This window comes from Salminus brasiliensis, chromosome 13 (genome assembly GCF_030463535.1).
Source record: "Salminus brasiliensis chromosome 13, fSalBra1.hap2, whole genome shotgun sequence".
NCBI lineage: Eukaryota > Metazoa > Chordata > Actinopteri > Characiformes > Bryconidae > Salminus > Salminus brasiliensis.
This window is the reverse complement of record NC_132890.1, coordinates 6,036,534-6,058,160: the sequence shown is the minus strand read 5'-3', so window position 1 is coordinate 6,058,160 and position 21,627 is coordinate 6,036,534. Positions and strand designations below refer to the sequence as shown.

Genomic DNA, 21,627 nt, shown 5'->3' with positions numbered 1-21,627 from the left:
AAAATTATATATATATAATTATAATATAATTATATATATTATTATAATATATATTCATCATTATAATGGGCCATATTTAAAAAGAAAAATCTAAATGGAAACCTTACAGTAGGAGGAAAAAACTTTTAATGCAAAAATGTTATTTATTTATTGATTTATTTTTGAGCATTTTTATTGGTTGATTCATCATGCATCTTTGAAGAACAACTGCCTGATAATACTACAGGTACCACAGCTGATTTTCAACACTGATACTGACACTTTAAGTGAAGAGAGATACACATATCATATTAACCATGACAGTTTCACACAGTATAAAGAACGAGTGCCAGAATCACATGATGTTAAAACAGCAAAAACGGAGATACAGGTTTTCGTGCAGCAGTGATAAAATATAAGCTATTATTAAAAAGTTTGGAATCACTCAGCATATTAATAATACGTGTGTTTTATACACAGTAGTAGCTTCTAAAATATAGATTCAGAATATATAAACTCAACACTAACATATTTTTCAGATGTTTCTCAGTTTTACAGTATTTTACAGTATAACAGTTAAATTAAATAATAGAAAATGCATGACAGCGTTAATTAGGATACTGTAAACTTTAGGCTGCCCCTCATTTGTCTCGTCTCCCCCTCTCTCCACAGGACGTCAAGGCTCAGTCCACGATCCCGTTGCTGGGGTACTCTGTTGATGACGCAGCTCGCCCAGCAGACCCTCCAGCTAGCTTCCGTCTGTCGCAGTCCAAATCCGTGCATAGCTTTGCGGCAGAGAGCGAGGAGCAGAAGCAGCGCTGGCTCAAAGTGATCCGGGTGGCCGTGACGGGTGAGGTGCCCGAATGCCCGCCACCTACAGAGACCCATGGGGTGGAAGGCAGTCACGAACACAGCTCAGAGAGCCTCTGAGAGGTGAGACTCCAGCAGAGCAGCTGCTGCCAATTTGACCACAACTGGTTTCAGAGACACGCGCTCTCAGAGAGGCCTTTCCTAAGATGCCCTGAGAAGCCCTGAGAAAAATCATACAGACTCTGCCCTCATGAGGAGCATGGACGCCACCTGTTGATAGGGCGGAGTATCTCCATGTTGGATTGAATATATTCCTAAGCAACAAGAACAAGGCTTTCCCTAATAAAACAAGGTGGTCTAAACCGATGGCGCCCACAAGTGCTTTGAAACTTCACTGGTCCCCTTAGACAGTTGCCAGCTGCCTGGGCTCAATGACTTACAGTCCTTTCAACACGTCATGCTCTCATGCTCAGGCACTGCAGTAGAAAAGTACTGCAAGCCCTGATGTTACTATAGTGCAGTATAATGTATAAGCATTATATATATATATATATATATATATATATATATATATATATATATATAATGCCATATAAGAGCAGCCAGTCCATTTCGTATGCCCGGATATGTATCTCTTTTATAAAGATATGAAGTGAATGCAGATTCCTCTACAATGCTGAAGGCCAGTTTGAAATTGAATTCAGGCTGCCTCAGTACTCTGAGAAAAGAGATAGCACGGCTCTACCCAGGACCTGAGACTGCAAATCACGTCTGGTTTCAATTCTACATGCAATAAACACTGCGTCATGGTGTCACATTTAAGAGCCAGCATATATAAATATCTATATAAATGTCACTCAGCTGTGGATCTACAGAGTCTGAAACTAAGTGTGCCATGAGAGCAAAGCTAAGGACAGCTGAAATACCACAAGACGAGTTCTCACATTCATCATAAGCTGGATAAACATCCCTACTTTCCAAGCCTAGGCACAAATCACACCTAAATAGACTGTCCACTGAATGGTCAGAAGCTTTGTATTTTATTTTTACCCAATCGGGTGAAGGCGTCGCTTCCCAGATCCCGGTCTCTAGTCAGGATATTGTCCAGATTGAGAAGATAGAGACATTAATCGAGGATATTTAACATAGACTGAAGCCAATACTTGTAGACATGTACGTGATTTATCATCCACAAGCACAGAGCATGCTTCCTTCTTACTATATGAAGGCCATGTTCATACATCTGGTTGTTGAATGCTGGTGAGTTGGCCAGTGGGGAAGTGTGTGTTACGCTACTGAAGAGTGTCTTAAGCGAGACTTCCTGTGTGGGCGGCACAATCAAGGACAAATAAGCCCATAAGCAGGAAGAGACGTGTAAATGTTTTTATGAAATACTGTAATTAATTTTATTATTTAAGAGTAATTTATAATAATAAAAAAAGAGAAAAAGATGTGCATGATTTTGAGAAGCAGTAGCACAAAGAAAGCTCTCATACCATTTCGCCTCCCTCTGTCAAGCTGTTCTGTCATTCACAACCCGGTATTCAGTATGGCACCCCGTCAGAGGCAGCTTCATTATGCTGCAGGCCGTCTAACTCTGCATTTTTTGTTTTCCAGTCCTGTTCTCATCCCTGAACTCTGAGAAAAATGGTCAATGGTATACTGTGCCAGAGATGGTCACATTAATGATAATAATAATTAAATTTAAAAAAGTAGTTACGCATAGACAAATCCTAGGGCAAAAAAAGGAGTATTCATGCAAAACCTTGTATCTCTAAATTGACAACTTTATTTATTATTGTTTTTTTATTATTTATTTTTACTTTTACTCCATTTTCTATCCAATCTGGAAAGCCAATTACCCCTGTCCTGTTGATGTGAACTCCCCCTACCTCTTGCAATGCCCCAACACTAAGAGGGTGAATACTAGCACATGGACATAAAGCCAGCCAACGCCTCTTTTCAAACTGCCGCTGACGCAGCATCGCTAAGCAGCATCGCTAAGCAGCCAGGCACGACTCCCCAGCTCCAATACAACAGCTAACAGATGTCTGTGCTGACCAACATCACACTACGACTTATGTGGGGAGGAAGTGCCATCAGCCCAGCCCGGGGAGAGAAAGGCTGACTGTGCTCCCTCTGACTCCGGCTGCTGATGGCAAACAGCATGACCCGGGATTCTTCAGAGAAGGAAACAAACATCTTAATTCTCAACAGAAGGCAATGTAATTCAATTCATTTTGAAGCATTTCTATTGGCCCATTCATCATGAAATTCTGACAATGTAAACAACCGCCAGATTCAAATGATGTCGAAGTGAAACGGAGATACAAGGTTTTTGCACAACTGTGATGATCCACTGCCTATTATTAAAGATATGTGTAGACAGGTCAGCTATTATCACAACACAAGCATCGAGGTTTAGCCTTTTAACTAGTACAAACCCCTGGTCTAATCGTGCAGACTTGATCTTATGTAGCCAGACTCAAGCGCATGTTCTGGGATGTTCACGCTGTCTGAATGTAGCCCTCCAATTTGAGCAGATTTTCCCTAAGTATTGGTTAGAAAGGGGGAAGAAAAAAGGAAAAAAAAGCTGGCTCAAGAGTTTACTGGAGAGTCCTGATTTTTTTACATCCGACTTTATTTCCTCCCTTTCCCGAATCTAAAACGCACTTTACTGTCTTCTATAAAAAGTGTACCTTGTAAGAGAAATAAAAGCTAGAAGATGATGTGTCTCTTCGTCTGCTTTTAGTTTTTTCTGTGTGTCAGAGCCTCAAAGCCAAGAGTTAGAATGCATGCTTTTATTATTATCTGCTTAGAGCAGCAGTGTCCCGATTCCAGAAAAAATGCTAAGGTACATTTCCATGAACTGACCTTTTTTGTTGTTTTAAGATTTATTTAGTTCAGCACTGCGCAACAATCAGGGGGGAAAAAGCAGGCTGGTGCCAGAATATGCTAAGCTTAGCTCCTCAGATGGAACTAAAAGCTACAACCAGGCCAGAAAAGCAAGTTACGAGTATTTAGAGTTCTTTTATTCACTTCATTAGAAAAAAAAGAAAAAAAAAACAATATCCAAAGACATCAGAAAACCTTTCAACATTAAACAATTCATGGGAGCTTTTGGAGTAGAAAGAAAGAAGACAGAAATGTGGTCTACAGGCCAGGTTTGCTTTCAGCATAGCAAAGGACTGCTGAGTTTGTCCTTTGGTGGTGTGTATAGCTCTTGAGGTGGGGCACAGGCCCCAGTGAAACTGTGCGTGTCTAGCTCTTGGTGTGCCGCACCAGGCCACGGATCCTCCGTGTCAGGGCCTGGATGAAGGTGTGGCGGGAGTGAGTTTTGCTGTAGAGACCCTCCACCTCCAGCAGCTTCCTCTGCAAGGGCTCTGTGAAACTGCTTGCAACATCACTCTGTAACTGAAACACACACAGACAGAAGATGCTTTAGTAACTAGATAAACCACTCACACAGACACCAACAGAGCGGTGCAAAGCTGATAATGACCCAAGTGTTAACACCAGCTTGGGTCACAATGTTTTGCAGGCTTGGGGCGAGTTCAGATTTCCTGTTCTGGTTCCTTATCACTCGTCTCTCAGTACTTGAATGGATTCTGGTGTGACTTGAACAAGCTGTCAATTTTCTTCTTTGCTTTATTCTTTATTCTTTTTATACATTAAAAAGTCCTGACACACTGAAGTTAGCTCCCTAGTCCACATTTTCATGTGAGGGCTCACATGGGTGGAATGTGGGAATGGGCTCTCAGTGGGTTTGTACATGTGGTTTTAGACCCAGTTGGGCATCCCAAATTGGCTCCATCGATACAGCTCAGCTTAATCTCACTACTGTTCCCATTTAGGCCTATGTTTCACCCCTTCTGGTCCCATCACTTACCCTGTTCGGCATCCATGTGTGGGGCCAATTTGGAACCCGAGAACAAAACTTTATGGTTCCCAGTTGGGCTACCTGTACATGGCCCACATGGAAGTCAGTAGAGAATACCATGTTCTAACAAGATCATCCAGGTAAAACACTTTGAGGGAATTGATGTATTAATGTGTTAAACTGAAATTGACATTAAAAGTTAACTTCATGAAACTCTTCACCCAAAATAACTGATCCAAAATTTGATACTGAAATTTAAGGTATCGGTCGATGTCAGCTGTCTGACTGAATATCTTGTATCGCCATTTCTATTTTTCACTTTTTGACATCATTTGGATCTGGCAGTCATTCTCCAAATTTCATGATGAATGGACCAATAGAAAAGCATGAACTTCCACAATGATTCTGTATGGCAGTGGTGAGGTACAGGATGTATGTGTACATATATATCCTCAAGCTACTCAAACACTGTAGTACTTCACACAAAGCAGTCATACACAGTTAGCATGATGTCAGTGTGTGCAGTTTCAGGCTATATTTGCTAGATCGGATGCTTTACTCTTCGGAAATGTGATAAAGGTCCTCTTTCTGATGCCAGCCCAATTCCCTTACCAACTAAGGTGTTAATACATAACATAAGATGACAAATTCATTTTATTAAATCAACAAGTCAACCTGAATAACGCCCCGAAAAACACTGGTGCAGTGGTTCATATACCTGTTCCAGATCTTGCTGGCTGACTCTGGACAGGCCCAGACCTCCACCTCCGCTGGCATCTACACAGAGAAAACAGTGTTTTGATGTTTTGTTTTGTTTTTTTATACAAGAAACACATAACGTGAGAACATGGTCTCTTGTTTAAACGTCCCCCGTCTTGGTGCGAGTGCAAGCTCACCTCTGTATCCTGGAAGTAGGGAGTCTTTGGGATCAATGGGCGTGCAGTAGAGGAGGTAGTACTCCAGGTGGCGCCAGATCACAAAGAGGCAAGTCTCAATGTTATCTTAACAATTAGGTGTCAAGATAAACAGCGTTCACCTTTAGAAACCAAAAGGTACATCTGTGATACAATTCCAACCCCTGTAACATCTGGAGAGTAATGGTCTAACGGAGGCAAAACCTAAGCATTGTATGACGTTGGCTTAGTAGAGAACGAGAGACTGTGTGGGAACAGAAGGATACAGGAGCAGAGAGCCAGCAGCTTGGCACGGTTGTTTACGAGCTGGACAAGGCGGCGTTTGGCCAGCACACTTCTCTGCACTGATGGGATCTTCTCCACTCCACCGGACCCCGACACCAGGCCCTGGCACAGCTACACAACACACATTTAAACAGTGTTTTTTTTTGTGTGACTAGGCATGCAATAAAATCAAGGGTTCTTTTCTGATCAATAACTGTGATTAATTTTACAGCTCTCAAAATAAACCAATTTGACCAGAATCGGGCCGATATTGATCCTGAGCATCGGATCAGCACAGCCATAATCATTACATAACTTCTTATTCAATTTTTTCATTCCATCTTAAATGAAACAGCTGTACATCTGTCCAAATAAAATTGCATCTTTTAGGTTGCAAGAAAACTTCATTTGAGTAAAAGAAGCCTATGTTCAAATTATGTGCCCAAAAGTCAAAAAATGTATTTAAAAGTATGACTATTCAATATTTTTTCAGACTTCATGACCACACAAATATTTGGTACTCTAAAACAAGAAAACTGCAAACACAACTGTAACACAAACACAGTATGTGTGTGTAGGTATGTGTGTGTATTGTACCTCCTTAAGCTCCTCTGGGGCGAGCTGCTCCAGCCTCTGCAGCTTGCCCAGGCTCTGTCTGTGGCTGTCGTGGTATCGAAAGAAGTCTGTGGCACTGTTTTTTAGCAGGAGCAGGACCAGCCCCAGGCTTGGCACCCGAGACACTGATGGCACTGCTATGTCTGAGTCACAGAGAAGGTACAGTGAGGAAAGCTTACAGTGAGGTGGACATGTGGAAGAGAGTAAATGTACTGAGTGTAAACACTGTGTTTAGGCTACGTGGGAGGGACACAGAGGGGCACACAGACTGACCTGTTGGCTCACTGGCTGAAGGGCTGAAGAGGCAGACGGTGAACTGGGCTTCGGCTGAGCTCTGCAGGAGCAGCGTCTGACAGTACTCCATTACGTTAGCACAGATCTGATGCGAGAGAGACAGAGACAATGTGAGGTAGTTCTCAGGAAAGCAAATTTGTGGACGTTGTGGACTGAGGTTTACTATTGCTCTGTTGGGAATGGTTTTATTGAGGTCCACAGCGTTGAACCGGCTGGAGAACGATTACAGAACAAGAAGAATCAATCAGTGAGAACTCAAATGACTTTATTATACTTCACTATATGGCCAAAAGTATGCAGACACTTTTATTTATACAGGTTTTTAGGTAAGCCATTCCAAATTCACGAATATGGAGCGACTCTTTCCGGCTCCTACAGTCCATAAACCTCTGGGTTTGGTGTTAGCAGGATTACAGTCATGCTGGAACTAAAGCCCCAAGTAAACCGCTGCATACTTCACAGCTCCAGAGAACACGGTTTCAGTGGCAGCATATTTTACACCACTCCAGCCAAGGCTTGGCACTGCCCACAGATATCTTACACTGGTGTTCAGCTGCTCAACCACGGAAAGATCTTACACAGATAATGCTCTCGGAGGCAGTGTGGAACTTTTTTTATTGGTTAACAAGCTTCAACACTCGGAGGCCCTGCTTTGTGGGTTTGCGTGGTCTGCTGCTTCATGGTTGAGCTGTTGTAGCATTTCACAATACTAGCACTTACAATGAACCACGTACGTTTGCCCATGCAGGGTACATAGTGCATATAGTTTTTTTATAGGAAACATTAACAGTGGCATGCAATGGTTGGTCAAAACATCTGTCACTACAGAAAACAGATAAGAGAGTTGAAGATGAGCTTTTGGCCCAGAAGCAAATATCTGGGCGCCTTGCAGAGTAACACCTTCTTTGGCAAGTCTCACAGTCAGTAAACACTTCTTGTAGCAGCAAAGAGTCTTTCTATTTGGGGAATTTCGCATACTGTTTCTCATGAAAAGGCTTCTACTTCTGTGAGCGGCTCAGACAGTCCAGCTGTACTGCTTTTTTAAAGTTCTATTATAATTATATTATAATATTATATTATATTATATTATTTCTATTCTATACAAATTAAGGTTGAGATGCTGTGAGGGCTATGGCACCTCTGGAGGTACTCCACTGTGGATTCTCAGGTGCATTTAGGATCAAGCCATCCACAAGCCATCCGTGCCTTGAATGGGGACAGGGACTAGGACACTAAATCAAAGTATCTACATACACAAACTGGACCCTCACTCACTACAATACACAACCATGGCTCACGGAAAACACACTACGGACAATAATGAAAATATTTCTTTTTAACTCACACATACACTCACATACAGATAAATATGTACATATGTGTGTGTGTGTATATATATATATACACTACACACACACACACACACACTATTTCATCTCTGTATATATATTTGTATATTTGTATTCTGTATTTTTTTTTGCTTATATTTCTATATTTTCATATTTTTATATTTTATTCTTTAACTTAAATGTAACTTATTCTATTTTTATTTTCTTCATTTTTATTTTATTTTTCTTTTGCACTTTTGCACTTTACTTCATTAAGTTAAGGTTTAGTTAAGTTTAAATGTAGATTTTTATTGTATAGCTTGATGTGGGCAGACTGTCATAAAAGCATTTCACTGCAAGTTATACTGTGTATGACTATGTATGTGACAAATAAAATTTGATTTGATTTGATTTTTTTGATTTGATCATTATTAGGCCTCTTCATCCTTTGTTTTTTTACATCATCGTCACGTTTATGCATTTTTGAGGAGCCATTCATCTCTTTTATCTGTTCACAGTAAAAGTTCCTTTAACCAGGGGTGCCCAAACTTTTGCATGCCACTGTACAAAAGCAGTGCATGACTTTCTACCTGTTGCATGGCAACCTCCATCTCCTCTCTCTTTTCTGCAGTGTCACCGGGGGCGACGCTTTCCTCTATTTGCTTCAAGTACCGTGCACGCTCAGTGCCGGCCAGACGCACAAGCAGAGACAGGCTTTGGCGCTGGTGGGGAGAAGGAGAGAGGGAGGGAGAGAGAGAGATATTAGAGTCAGCACTGCAATGCAGCAAGAGTGATAAAAATAACGGATTAGGCCTCCAAGTCCAGCACTGGAAAGTCCTTTCAGACATTTTCAAGTCAGGTCCATCCTCTACCTGGAATCTGCCAATGTGTCCTTGGAACTCCAGCAGGGCTGCACTGTTGATTTCCTGCCCCAAATCTAAAGCTCCTGATATAAAAAACACATCACACTTCAGTGATTACTAGGGATGTATCAGCGAGAACCTGCCGATACGATACGTGTCATGGGAGATACAGAAATTACAATTCAGTACCTTGTAATATATTGCAATACCGTAAGCAAGATGATATATTGCATTTTTAGAAAACTGATTTTAGAAAAAAGATTTTGGGAAAACTGTCATACTACGAAACCCATACCATCACATGTATAAAATCTGAGTAAAAGAAAACAGTACGAGACACAAAATGAACCACTGTCTGCCACCAATCTTTACATGTGCACTGTTAATTAAACTCAATATTGTGTTTAAGAATCAATACAGTATTGCAGTATATCACAATCCATCAATATATCAATATTTTCCTGACATATGACATACAGCTGTGCACTCAATACCTGGTAATGCTGTCTTGCTGATGATGGCTGTGAGGAGGGACAGTTCATGTAATGATCCCATACTCACATCCTGACTGCGTAGGATAGACTGAATGGTGTCTGAGTGCACAATCAGCCACTGGAGCACCTGTATACATACACACATACAGAACAGAAACATTCACTGTGTGTTATACACGCACACACACACACACACACACACACACACACACACACACACACACACACACACACACATCCATACATATATGTAAGAAGCACAGCTGTACCTGTGCTGCCCCCTGCTGGTGGTGTGTGGTAGTTGAGGTCAGGATGACCTGCAGGAGTCTGAGTGTAGGAAGCAGGATCTGTCTGTATCGCTCCAGAGGGCTGGGGATGAACCCTGATGGGTCCCTCTGACCAAACACTCTACACAGGGGGAGAGAAGAGAATATCTTACAGTCCAGTCACCATAGTTTGGTTTCTAACCAGGTGTTCCCGGAGATATATATTAGTATTGTATATAAATATAGTATCTCTTACTTTTTATTTCTCTAAAAATATTAATCAATAATGTAAATATAGATCTATAATAATCTATATATTATAAATCTATATACTCTATGAATTTTAATAAAGACCTAAAAATCCCATATGTAATACCACAACAATATATTTTTGCAACTGATTTATAATAATTAAATCTACAATTCATTGCAAGTTATTATTGTACATGATGTTAGAAGGTCTAACACTTTTTTGGATTATTAATAATACTTAGACTGGAACATTTGAAATGGTGGTATACAATTGTCTCCCTCTCTCACCTGAGCGAGTCGTTCTCAGGCAGCATGTGGAACACCCGACACTCGACCAGCTGAGCCACCAGGCCACAGCACAGCAACTCCACAGCTCCCTGTGCTGTCTTAGCTACACGAGTCAGCAACGCCTACATTTGTGCAGACACAAACACAGACAGGACATACAAAATACTTCATTAGAATAGTACACACAGATTCATTCTCAACTTGAAAAAGTCTTTAAGAGGAAAAGTCAGTTTTCCTGTTGGTTTTCTCACCATCTTGGACTCATAGATGTATAAGGGTTTGAGGAGTGGAGGCTGGGGCATCAGCAGGGTCTGCAATGCAACGTCATCCTGCCGCAGGCTCTCCACTAGCACACGCAGGTAGCCACTGTTACACAGATAGACCAGCCACTGGCTCTGCCTGTCTATAGACAATACCCTGTCCAGCACGGCCAGAGCCAACATCTGTAAAAACAGAGAGACAGATCATTTAGTCTTATGATCTTAACCATCACATTATTAATATGCACGAAAATGCACTCAGTGACACCATTGCACTATAGGCTTCATCCAGCAGTTTAGAGAAGAAGAGCAGAAACTTGAGGACCAATTAAAAGCATAATCATTAATTCACTCTACAACAGGTCTGAGGATGTAGGAAGGTGAGGTTCCTACCCTGCCTATCTCATGCCCATCACAGGCATCTCTGCACACCACCTCCATCAGAGCAGTGCCGTAGCTTTCGATGATGGCCAGATTCTCCCTCTGCAGCTTAGAGAAGCCATCTTCAGGAGCAGTTAGCCGCTCCCACATGGACAATCCTACAAACATCACAATCCCGAAATCAAGCTGTAGTGTTAATATTTAATTGACTCTCTTTCATCTTGGGCAAAAGTGTATCGGTCAAGATGCTTCTGTACCTGTCTGCAGTGTGTCTGGCTCTTCAGGTTTCTGAGCGATTTGCAGGTAATAGAGCAGGGAGCCGTATAGGTGAGCACGCAGACGCTGGAACCCTCCACCTGGAACAGTCCAGTTTAATTTCAGTGACCCAAGATAACAGACGCAACCCGGATTACAAAAACTGCATTCAAACGTAAATCACGTACCTGTGCACAAGATGAAGTCCAGCAGTTTTCGCAGGATGAGGTGAAGAGCTGAGTTAGCAATGGAGGCGAAGCCTGACGAAGATCCACCCTCCAGTCCTGCACCTTGCTGTTGCTCGGACAGCACTGACTGGCTGAGGTGTGCAGTCAGCGTAAACACTGCTCCAGCAACGATTGGCATCAACTCAACAGCAGCATCTTCGGATAAAACCTGGGGGCAACAAACGACGGTCAGTCTACGGACATATGCGTACAAAGATAAATTATTCACCAAAGTAAATCAATGTTTTTAATATAGTTTCATAGAACATAACAAATCTATGTGATTTAAATATTTTTAAATATTATAAAACTACTAGCATTAAACAATAAAGTAATATTAGAGATGGACCGATCCACGTTTTTGAGGCTGATACCATTTGCCGGTCTTACAGTACAGTTCTTTATAGCCACCACATAAAAAAATTAAAACACTGCTGGACTCCAAACTCCAGCTGTGGCAGTCTGCTTCCCCCACAAGGCGCATTAGTTCTACACACTCTACAAATATGTGAGTTTGAGTCAGACTCTGTAAAGAAAGCTGGCAACATTGTAATATGAATACAATATGAACTAAAGTCATCTAAACAAAGCAAATGCTTGTTGTGCGTGAATACAGGGTCACTCCTGCCCGCAAAATCTAGTACCAACCCTTGTCGCTCAATCTACCAACGGCCGCCCTGCCTGTTTAATCACAGGCAAGGGTCTCCGTGCAGGCCTGTCAACGTTTCTGTACTGTAACTTATTCTGTCTGATTATTTAGTTTGGGCTGTGTCCCAAACCACACACTACCACACTACTACAGTGTTTCGACACTAGCCACGATTAGAATTGCATTTTCATGGAAGAGGTGTGAGATTTGGGATGCAGCCACAGTAACGTTACATTTTACAGTTTTAATGTATGCTGTTCTGTGAACAAATCAGCACGTGTGCATGATCAAAAACCGTGATTTAATACTGACGACATGATTTAATAAACCAGGTTCAAGGACCCTGTGGTTAAGTTTTATCCCGCTAGTTCTTGCGTGAATCATGCAGCACTGCATGTGTAGACCTTTACTTACACACACGTGTCATAAATCACTTTTCCCTTTTTCAGTTTGATTGCAATTAAATGTCAGTATGAACGCAAACAAACCAGGACTAAAATGTCACAGAATATCATTTTCTTGCTTGGTCCGGACCCAGAGGACCAAACAACAAGTATGAACACAGTTTCTGATGATTTGTACACTTCATTTTTTGTTGTTTTTTATTTATTAAATTAAACATGCCTTAAAAAAAAACTTTTGCATGTTACTGTACTGTAATTTTTGCGTAATTAATGTGCCTCAAGATTTGATAACCACTTCTGTATTCAGTGTGTCAGCGATTTCAGAATCACCTACAGCCCAGTTCCTCATACTGGATACATCTAAAACGTCTTGGTATTTCTTTCTTTTTTAAACTTCTTTTAGTCATTTGAAATCTGTGATGGCTGCATATCACAATTTTTTATCTGCTTGTCTGAGGCCAATGATATTATTTAAAACATTTATTCATAAACTTTACATTTTTAAAAATGTTTCATGCCTACAGTGGTATGTAATTCTCAGAAGTAGGAACTCTAGGTCAAAAAGGTCTACAAGGACTGAAACCTCAGAGAAGCAAACTCTGAAGACTTTAAACAGTACTTTGTCATGCAGGTCGAGCAGGAGATCTCGAATGATGAGCTGTCTCTGATCAGCAGGGATGAGCTCAGCGGGGCAGGCAGTGAGAATCGTCTCCACCAGACTTCTCCAGCTCTGCAGGGCATGACGTTTAGCACTGAGACTACGCCGCACCCGGTTCCTCTCCACCACCTGTTGCAGGATGGAGTTCACCTCCTGCCAGCAAGAGAGCGCAAACCAAAAGACAGATCGTTCAGTGAAACAGTCAACAGGGGTTTGTGTGTACCCAGTGACCATGAACATTTACAGCATCCTCACCTCCATCAGGAGTGGCCGTTGGCCAATCGCTGCCATCCCCTGCAATGCGTTTACCTCTGCCACCAAGACTCTGTGCAGCAGCTGGAATGTGAGGGAAAACAACTTAATAAATTTAATAACTTAACAAATTTAATACTCGTATGAAAATGAGGGTGAGATCTTTTGGAATTTCTGAAGCACTCGTCAACCAAGGGTACAGCATGGTGAGGACACAAACCTTGACGTTGCAGACAGTGTGTCCTTGCTCATTGACATGTTCACAGTTAGAGATGACCTGCTCGATCTGAGTCCGCTCAAAGAAGTCCAGCTGCAGTTGATCAGGCACCTCCTGACTGAAGTCTATGGCATCCAGGACGCTCAGGAGCTTTCTGCGCACTGAACATAAACACAGCATCAGGAGGTCTGTCAGTGTGGTTCATTACAAAGAGAAAATTAATGCCTTATAAGTATAAAAGGTTTCAGGGTTAACTCACCTTTAGAAACAGTGTCAAAGTGCAAGAAACTGCTCACTGTTTTACTGTCATCATCCATGCCCATCTCACCATCTGAAAATGAAGTATTTTTTAGGAAAAAGCAAGAATTTAAGGGTGCACATTCTTCAGTTATGTTAAAAAGAAATACAGAATCATGTAATTTTGAAGACTTTTCAGAATATTAATTTCAGAATCTTCCTCTTTTAATTAATTTTAATATGAAAGATTAGCAGGGATGTAAGTGACATGTTTCTACCTGATACACAGTGTCAGATCAAATTAAAAGAATAAATAAATAAATGATACTTTTGGACTGATGACGTTTGCCTGGATTTAATCTAATTACTATTTATTAATTAATTAAATTATTGAAAAAAGTAAGACTTTGAGGGTGCACATTCTGCAGTTAACTTTATGGGCCCTATTTTTTAGCGTTCTTTAGGAAAGCAGTCAACCGTGCACCGCACAGCGTCAGTGCATCTTTGTTATTGTTACAACGGGACTTGTGCGTAAAAGTCATGTACTAAGTCTCTTAATAAATCATGGGTGCGTCTTATGCAAAAGGGCCTCAGATGTTATAGAAATACGAAACCGAATATTTACATTATGATGGTTTAGACGCTCCTTCCACACGTAGGAAACCGTACAGTTAGAAGTCTTGTCCACAGACTCTTTATGGTATAGTGATGTGATGTGCTTTCTTGACCAGGGAACTGAACCCTAGTCTGCCAACGCCAGGAAGGCACTGATGTTACCCACTGGGACTGGGACTGAGCAATAGCTATTCTTCAAGCCCCAGTACAATCATTAGCAGGTACCTCTTCAAGCCACATCTCTAAGTAGCAAGGAAGAAGAACTGTAGATGGCTAGCTTTAAAAGCTGCCGTCTGTTGCATTTGTGTTACTCTTAATACAGCATTGCTATGACGTCCTGGTGCGTAACAAGTGTTTGTGTGTATGCGGGTGCCGTTACCTGCATGCTGCATGTGTGGTTGGTCATCCAGCAGGAGGTTGAGGAGTCTCTGAGTGTGTGAGCGCTGGCGGTTCAGTGAGGTCACTCTAAGCTCAATGGCTGCGGTCTTCATTAACCAGGACATTTGGTTCAGAGTAGCGATCTCGTTGTCTAAAGAGGCGGGGAAAAGGGTGAATTGAGGGTCAACAGTAGCAGTAGGAGGGCAGAAATTTGGAAAGTGGCTAAATAGTCTAAAATGTCCTCTTGAGGTGTAGAAATAAATAAATAGATTTAAAAATGAAATTTAAAAAAAAATAGAAAAAAATAATGAAACATAACTAAAAAAAAATAATTAGTAGACACCAGGCCCACTGCAACTCTGACCAGGTAGAAGCGTGTCAGAAGACAGAAGGATTATTGGAAATAAATGGTGATGACTTAGTGGGGATGTAAGTGACATGGTTCTACCCCATACGAATATCATAAACACAGTGTCAGATCATATTAAATAAATAAATAAATAAATGTTGCAATACTTTTGTACTGATAAAGTTTTCCTGGATTTAATCTACAAAAACAATATGAATGCATTACATAGTATACAATATTTTATAAGCTTACTGTATGGTTACTATTTATTTCATGGTCTTTTGTTTACTTAGACATCATGCTCTTACATCAATTTTTACATAACAGACGTTTCTGATAAAGAAACACCTATTTCCTTTCCATATTTCTTTTACAATTGCTGCAAACTGATTTAATGTTAAATGACTGACAGGAAGCACCAACCTGGCAGATTGAAGGGCAAGTGCTTCAGGTGAGAAAACAAGAAGTCCTGACTGGTCCTCAGGTAGCGCATGGTGGGCCCAGAAGTGTCTGAGCATGCACACAGCTGGTAGATCACCTGGTTTGCAAAGACAAAGTGTATTTTACCACAATAAATGATCAGGTACCACAATCAGCATGTGAATGCCTGGATGTGAAGATTTTGTACCTGATAGCAGAGTTCAGCTAAGTGTGGGGCCTGTTGTGTGAGTATGGGTCCAGAACGTCTCTCGCTGCCTCGCTGAAGCAAACTTAGAATAGCATGCAGGCAACTCCGGGGACAACCAAGAACCCCTAACGTAAAGCACAAAAGTCAACCATCTCACAAATGACAACAAATGCAAGTCAAGACCTAGTTTGAGAACCCGTTTGGCATGCCCTTATGTTTAGAGGCACAGAGACTGTGCTGACCTGGGTCCTGTAGGTTGGTGGAGGAGACTGGTTTCTTGACCTCATAGCCAAGCAGGTAGAGGGCCAGGTTAGGACCCTTCAGTTCCAGTGAGGTGATCAATAGGTTAAGAATGTGGATCTGCGTCTCATGCCGGATTCTGGCATCACGCTTGTCTGGATCGGAGTCTGATTTCATACAAACAGTTCAATCAATAAACAGCCAGCTTTGCTAATTTCTCTGTCAGTCAGACATAAAGCTACATGTAAGCACTCTCTGTGTGACTCACCATCTGTTTTGTCCACACCCTCTTGAGCCTCATCATTATCCAGGCACTCCACAAATCCAGCCATCAGCTTCTCACTCACTGCCTGCTCAGGTCACAAAAAAATCTCAGCCATTAATAATACACCTCACATTCACACCACTAAACCAGACTGACAAAACCTGCCCTCTAGGGACGAGTTTAAAAAAGTGTAAAATATTTATTGTAGTTTCGTAACTGCACAAACAAGATATATGTTGTTGATATAATGATTATATGAGCTTATACAGAGCATACATGATGCAGATGCTACTGAATAGCAAATGTAGCAGCGAACAGCAGACGTTTCTCACCTGGTCATGGGTAAAGTCTCCAACCAATCTAGACTGGATGTTGGGATAACGTGCAATATGCCGCAGAATCTTAGCACTCAGGAACGCAGCCTCAGGACTGGAACTGCTGTGGTACAGGTACCTAGAAAAGACGCATTATAAGCTGCCATTAGATTTCTTAAAAATAAGCACAGAGCGTGTGAAACACTCAAGGATGCCAAGTGACAACAGCACTGAACATGGATTCTTTTGTATGTCATGTAGCTTAAATAAGCCTCCAATTTACTTGTATATACATTGGTACAAATTGACAGAAATATTAACTTTATATATTATTATATCTCACATTTATGCAGTTGCTGTACTTTAATTTAATTTACTGCTGTAAACCGTCTCTACCGGACAGGGGAAAATACTGCGAGATATGTATTGTGTATTATAGACATGTCTGCACCTACTGCAATATATTTTTGTCATCTACCTCTAGGCAATATTAGTGCATGTGAAAATTGGACTGAGTGACAGAAAGAGAAATTAAAAGCACCTGGCAATGTTAATGATGTGATCGGCACGTCTGCTCTGGGCGCTGACGCCCTGCAGTAGCTGCTCAAGTGGGGAGACCAGCATGGAAGCCTGGCTTTCTCTTAGCAAGTCCATGAACACCACCTCCTTCTGCAGGGCAAGGTCCAGCAGACTCAGACAGTGCAGCACTGCTGACTCCAACTGCTTCTTACCTATGAAATTACCACCACCACAATCATCATCATCATCATCATCATCATGACCACTACTTTTAACCCAGATATTATTTTACCAACAGTCAAAATAGCAAAACAGAGGACCCAGAAACTTTAAACTGGATTAAAAGTCCAGCAAATTAAACAGTGTTCTATCATGCTGACCAGGGAAGGGTGCATAAGTGTCAAGTTGGCGGACGCCCTCCTCCAGCAGGCTGAGGCACAGCGAGAGAGTAGGGGAGTCATTCAGCAGATGAAACATCAGGCTGTGGCCCGGGGGCTTATGAGCCGGAACCTGCTCCCCCTGCAGCTCTACGGTCTCCTGCAGGAAGTCCGCGGGCTGAGGCTCGTAATCCCGCAGCAGCTTGTGGAACACCTCCAAGACTGCCTCAGCAACCTCCCACTGAGGAACAAGAATAACAGATATTTAGTGTTTAGTATCAGAGGTCAAGAAAACACAGAGTGGAGCGTGTGTCTTAAAGAACGTTACCTTCTCAGCTGGGCGGCGGTAGGCTCGTGTTGGGAAGGGCAGAAACACTGCATCCCGCAGGAAGGACAGGTAGGGCTGAAACCCTGGCGCTCGCAGTCCCGCTCCGAGATTAACCGGAAGGGAACTCTCCACCAGAGTGCTGATCAGCTGACAGAACGCCCTGGTCAAGGGGTACTCCTCACAGCCGGACTCGATCTCATTTAGCTCCACCTACAGGAGAGGCCAATAACTGAATGAAATTCACTTACATTATAGAATTATAGAATCTCCAGTGCTTTTATCAGTGTAATGGGACACATCCCAGAAGCAGAAAGATATTAATCCTGAGATTCATCCCAAAGGTAATGTCAACACTGGCAATGTTCGAGTTCTGACATCCCATCAAGTGGTTGAAATCTCAGCTCACCTCTATTCCTGCTGCTTGTCTCTGTCCAGGAGCTTTTACTGTCTGTAGGACCTGCAAAGACAAAGACATGGTGGGCAATTAAACAAACAATCTTGGCTAGAGCATTAAGTCTGGTTTAAAGTGGTTAAGTTTAAAACCAATGTACCCCACAACATATACTATATAAACCAAAGTTTTGGGACACCTGCTCATTCACTGTCTTTCAAAATCGAGGGTATTTCAAAACAAAAAAAGTGTTAATCCTGCTTTTGCTGCAATAACTGTCTCTACCATCAAAGGGAGGCTGTCTACTAAATTCTGGAGCATTGCTGCAAAAAGGACGTTTGTGAGGTGAGGCTGCTGGATGATCACCACCCCATCTCATCCCAAAGGTAGTGGCACCATCATTACAAAGAATACAGTTTCACAGCTCAATGCTGGAGGGCTTAATACCCCTCTAGCCCATGCATGGATTGCATGTAGTCATTAATCTTGCAACTGAAAGTAGCTAAATGCATTCATAAGAAGGGGTGTCCTAATAGTGGCTAATTTGTGCCCCTTTTGCCTACCTGTGTGTACTCCAGAGACTGCCAGAGAGACGCAGCAATCTCAGGGGACTTGCCAAATGCAGCGAGGGCATGCAGGAGCTGGCCTTTCAGAACAGGCTGCACACTGCATTGTAGTAAACCCAGCATCACCACCACAGGAGTCCACTGAGGGTGCTCACACAGAGCCAGCCGTGCATTCTCACTCTGAAATCAAACACACACACAGACACACAAATGTTGATGGACTGACGAGGTCATTGACAAACACATTGTTCTACATGAACTAACACAGTGTACGATAACTAAACAAGTCTTCAGGATTTGGACTTGCTGCACGTTTAGATAATAACTTGTAGTACCCAGGTGATGATGGTGGTGAGCAGCTGGAGGAAAGCAGTCAGACCATCCAGCTCTCTCTGTGTGATGCCTCTGATGGGTGGGTGGCGGTACTGAGTGGAGTCTGTGTTAGGGACGTCCCGCCTTAGGTTTTCATGGTACAGCATGAGAGAATGGAACAGGTGCTCCCATGACACTGGGCTCCCGGATACACCACCCTGCAAGTTCTCTCCTGAAAACACAGACAGTCCTGTTAGAGGGCTGGGAACATACTGTCACATACTGAGAAATAAGACGAGGAGAAATTACACACTACGCAGTTATACATAAAAACAATTCTTTAAATGGTTTCCAAGAAATGCTTTCTCTTTCACATTCTGTCAATGGCATGTTAAGCAGCTATGGTGACATTTACCATGTGGAGCTCCATTGGTCTTGAGCAGACTGAAGCAATAGTGAGAACACTGGGGTCCATTGGCAAGCCCCTTCAGCATGCGCAAATAGGGGATGTACAAATTGGCAGGCAGCAGGTCTCCCATCTGACGTACGAACTTTGAGAGAACCACCTGAATACACAGAATACAAGTATATACACACACACACACACAATACAAAATATTAGCCTAAGACTGGTTGGACCTCATATCAAATGAGGGGGTGACGGGGAAGGGGTCTTTACATGACATTAAAGCTGTGCACATAAACTTGATTGCTCGGAAGGCAGCCAATATGGCCTCTTCACAACTCCCACACCTGTTTGTGAGGAGGTCTTTGGAGAGCAACTCCCAAAAAAGATCCAGTAAGCGAAGTGTGCTGCATGGACTCTGATGGACACCAGAACTCCAGGGCTAGCTCCAGTCCAAACGGGTCTTTACTGTAGAATTCACCAATCTGGCAAACACATGCCCAAACACATGTTAATTTAGTCTAGGCAATGTAGAACCCAATAAAATAGAGCAGAGGAGGTCCACACACACACCAGTATCATGAGGTGTTCCAGGTCTTTCCGGAGGGAAGAGGGAGGCTCACTGCCCATCTGCAGCGCCATGTGAATCAGTCGAGCGTCTTCATCAGCACGGTTACGTAACTGCTTCACCTGAACAGAGTAATTTTTACTGTAGATCATAAAAGATCACCTTTTATAGGAGAAATTTTGAATGTGTTTAATTTCACACTGTGTCGAAGACAAAATCTTGACCAGAAAAAAAAAACACATATTTTAATGCATATATTACTACACATTATACAAGGTAATTCCACTCTTGTGTCTCCCACCTTCATGGGCATGAGAGCCAGGAAATCAGTGATGAGGGCATGAAGACGGCGAGTGTAGAACTCTTCCTGGTGGAAACCTTCACTTCCCAGAATACCCTCAGACAGAAAGAGGAACACTCCACCCAGTAGAGCCTGGTCAGCTAGAGCTTCATCTGCCTCTGTGAACTCTACCAGGCCTGAAGAGGAAACATTCCAACAACCTCTTTAATATGAACTGCCAAGATTATATTATTTTGTCATAATAAGGCTTGCCAAGTAAACTCAAACTAGGCAATACCTGCACCCTGTGGGAGCTGAGAGAGGGCCCTGAGCGAGAGTGCCCAGGCCAGTCGCACCACTGCCTGCAGACCAGGAAGCTTCCATGCCTGACCCTCCACCAGACGACTGTGCACTGCGGACACATACTGCTTCTCGGTCAGTAAGGGCATGGCTTGGAGCAGGTCTGGAACACACAAATAGAATTAACAGATACAATGGGATTGTAAGGTAGAACACTAGTTGTATAATGCATTTCCCCTCAATATCTTCTCCAAGACAGATGTCCTCAGACAGAGGACAACCACTTGAGTCCAAAATGAATTATTCAGTTATGAATCCCAATATAGAAACTGAATTAATTATCTCTACTAATGATATTGAGTAGATTACTGTCATAATTTATATGCAAAAGTTACATTGGCACTAAAATAGAACCCTGTGGGATGCCAGAAATTACCTTAAACTATTCTGTGGTTATATTTTAGTGCCAATGTAACTTTCAATGTACCAACATACCATCTCTGTCTTCAGTCCCTTGCTCCAGAAAACTGACATCCAGACAGTAGAGCAACGCCATGACCAGTGCAAGGTTCACACTATCCAATGAGCCATCAGCTTCTGCGGTCACTGTCTCCAGATGGCCAATAAGGGCGAGCATATCATCTTTGTTAAGGGGAGACTGACATGTCCATGAAAACAGACACTCAGCAAGCGACTGTCTACACTCTTTGATGAGGTCAGACACCTGGAGAAGACAAGGATGTGGCAGCTGTTTGGTTAGATGTTTGAAGAAGACAAAGAGAATTCCCTCTAATTTTCACTCTCTACCGATTCCGACATATACTACTTATTGTTTCCTCACCTCTTTCCTGTGTTTCTCATTGCCAAGTCCTCGCTCCTTCTGCAGCTTCTCAAACTCACGTGTGATGCTGATGTCTGACACTAGATTTAGGATTTGCTTGGTCAAACCCTGAGCCATCAGCTCATCTGTAAAGCGTGTGGTGAGACTAACCAAATCTGCACTA

General features: G+C 42.3%; 2 protein-coding genes across 8 annotated transcripts in view; one reads left to right on the top strand and one right to left on the bottom strand.

Moving 5' to 3' along the window:
* fgd4a (FYVE, RhoGEF and PH domain containing 4a) overlaps positions 1-3,518 on the top strand; it is a 72,928-nt gene extending 69,410 nt beyond the window's left edge. For all 6 annotated transcript variants that reach the window (XM_072695907.1, XM_072695909.1, XM_072695912.1 and 3 more), the window contains one exon: positions 652-3,518. In XM_072695907.1, coding sequence (XP_072552008.1) covers positions 652-909 — 258 coding nt within the window. In that variant the 3' untranslated portion in view covers positions 910-3,518. The remainder of the gene's footprint in view (positions 1-651) is intronic.
* A 288-nt stretch (positions 3,519-3,806) lies between these two features.
* nup205 (nucleoporin 205) overlaps positions 3,807-21,627 on the bottom strand; it is a 20,633-nt gene continuing 2,812 nt past the window's right edge. For both annotated transcript variants that reach the window (XM_072695285.1, XM_072695286.1), the window contains exons 5-42: positions 21,465-21,624; positions 21,119-21,347; positions 20,622-20,786; positions 20,345-20,520; positions 20,049-20,165; positions 19,823-19,960; positions 19,485-19,635; positions 19,093-19,301; positions 18,755-18,937; positions 18,207-18,257; positions 17,801-18,010; positions 17,476-17,713; positions 17,118-17,307; positions 16,595-16,715; positions 16,266-16,347; positions 16,000-16,164; positions 15,758-15,882; positions 15,553-15,667; positions 14,782-14,931; positions 13,810-13,881; positions 13,554-13,711; positions 13,337-13,417; positions 13,043-13,234; positions 11,332-11,539; positions 11,146-11,244; positions 10,901-11,046; positions 10,499-10,690; positions 10,248-10,369; positions 9,711-9,849; positions 9,442-9,568; positions 8,957-9,030; positions 8,675-8,806; positions 6,736-6,841; positions 6,445-6,605; positions 5,850-5,979; positions 5,566-5,670; positions 5,388-5,446; positions 3,807-4,203 (exon numbers count right to left, since the gene is read on the bottom strand). In XM_072695285.1, the coding sequence (XP_072551386.1) occupies positions 4,051-4,203; positions 5,388-5,446; positions 5,566-5,670; positions 5,850-5,979; positions 6,445-6,605; positions 6,736-6,841; positions 8,675-8,806; positions 8,957-9,030; positions 9,442-9,568; positions 9,711-9,849; positions 10,248-10,369; positions 10,499-10,690; positions 10,901-11,046; positions 11,146-11,244; positions 11,332-11,539; positions 13,043-13,234; positions 13,337-13,417; positions 13,554-13,711; positions 13,810-13,881; positions 14,782-14,931; positions 15,553-15,667; positions 15,758-15,882; positions 16,000-16,164; positions 16,266-16,347; positions 16,595-16,715; positions 17,118-17,307; positions 17,476-17,713; positions 17,801-18,010; positions 18,207-18,257; positions 18,755-18,937; positions 19,093-19,301; positions 19,485-19,635; positions 19,823-19,960; positions 20,049-20,165; positions 20,345-20,520; positions 20,622-20,786; positions 21,119-21,347; positions 21,465-21,624 (5,431 nt within the window). In that variant the 3' untranslated portion in view covers positions 3,807-4,050. The remainder of the gene's footprint in view (positions 4,204-5,387; positions 5,447-5,565; positions 5,671-5,849; positions 5,980-6,444; positions 6,606-6,735; positions 6,842-8,674; positions 8,807-8,956; positions 9,031-9,441; positions 9,569-9,710; positions 9,850-10,247; positions 10,370-10,498; positions 10,691-10,900; positions 11,047-11,145; positions 11,245-11,331; positions 11,540-13,042; positions 13,235-13,336; positions 13,418-13,553; positions 13,712-13,809; positions 13,882-14,781; positions 14,932-15,552; positions 15,668-15,757; positions 15,883-15,999; positions 16,165-16,265; positions 16,348-16,594; positions 16,716-17,117; positions 17,308-17,475; positions 17,714-17,800; positions 18,011-18,206; positions 18,258-18,754; positions 18,938-19,092; positions 19,302-19,484; positions 19,636-19,822; positions 19,961-20,048; positions 20,166-20,344; positions 20,521-20,621; positions 20,787-21,118; positions 21,348-21,464; positions 21,625-21,627) is intronic.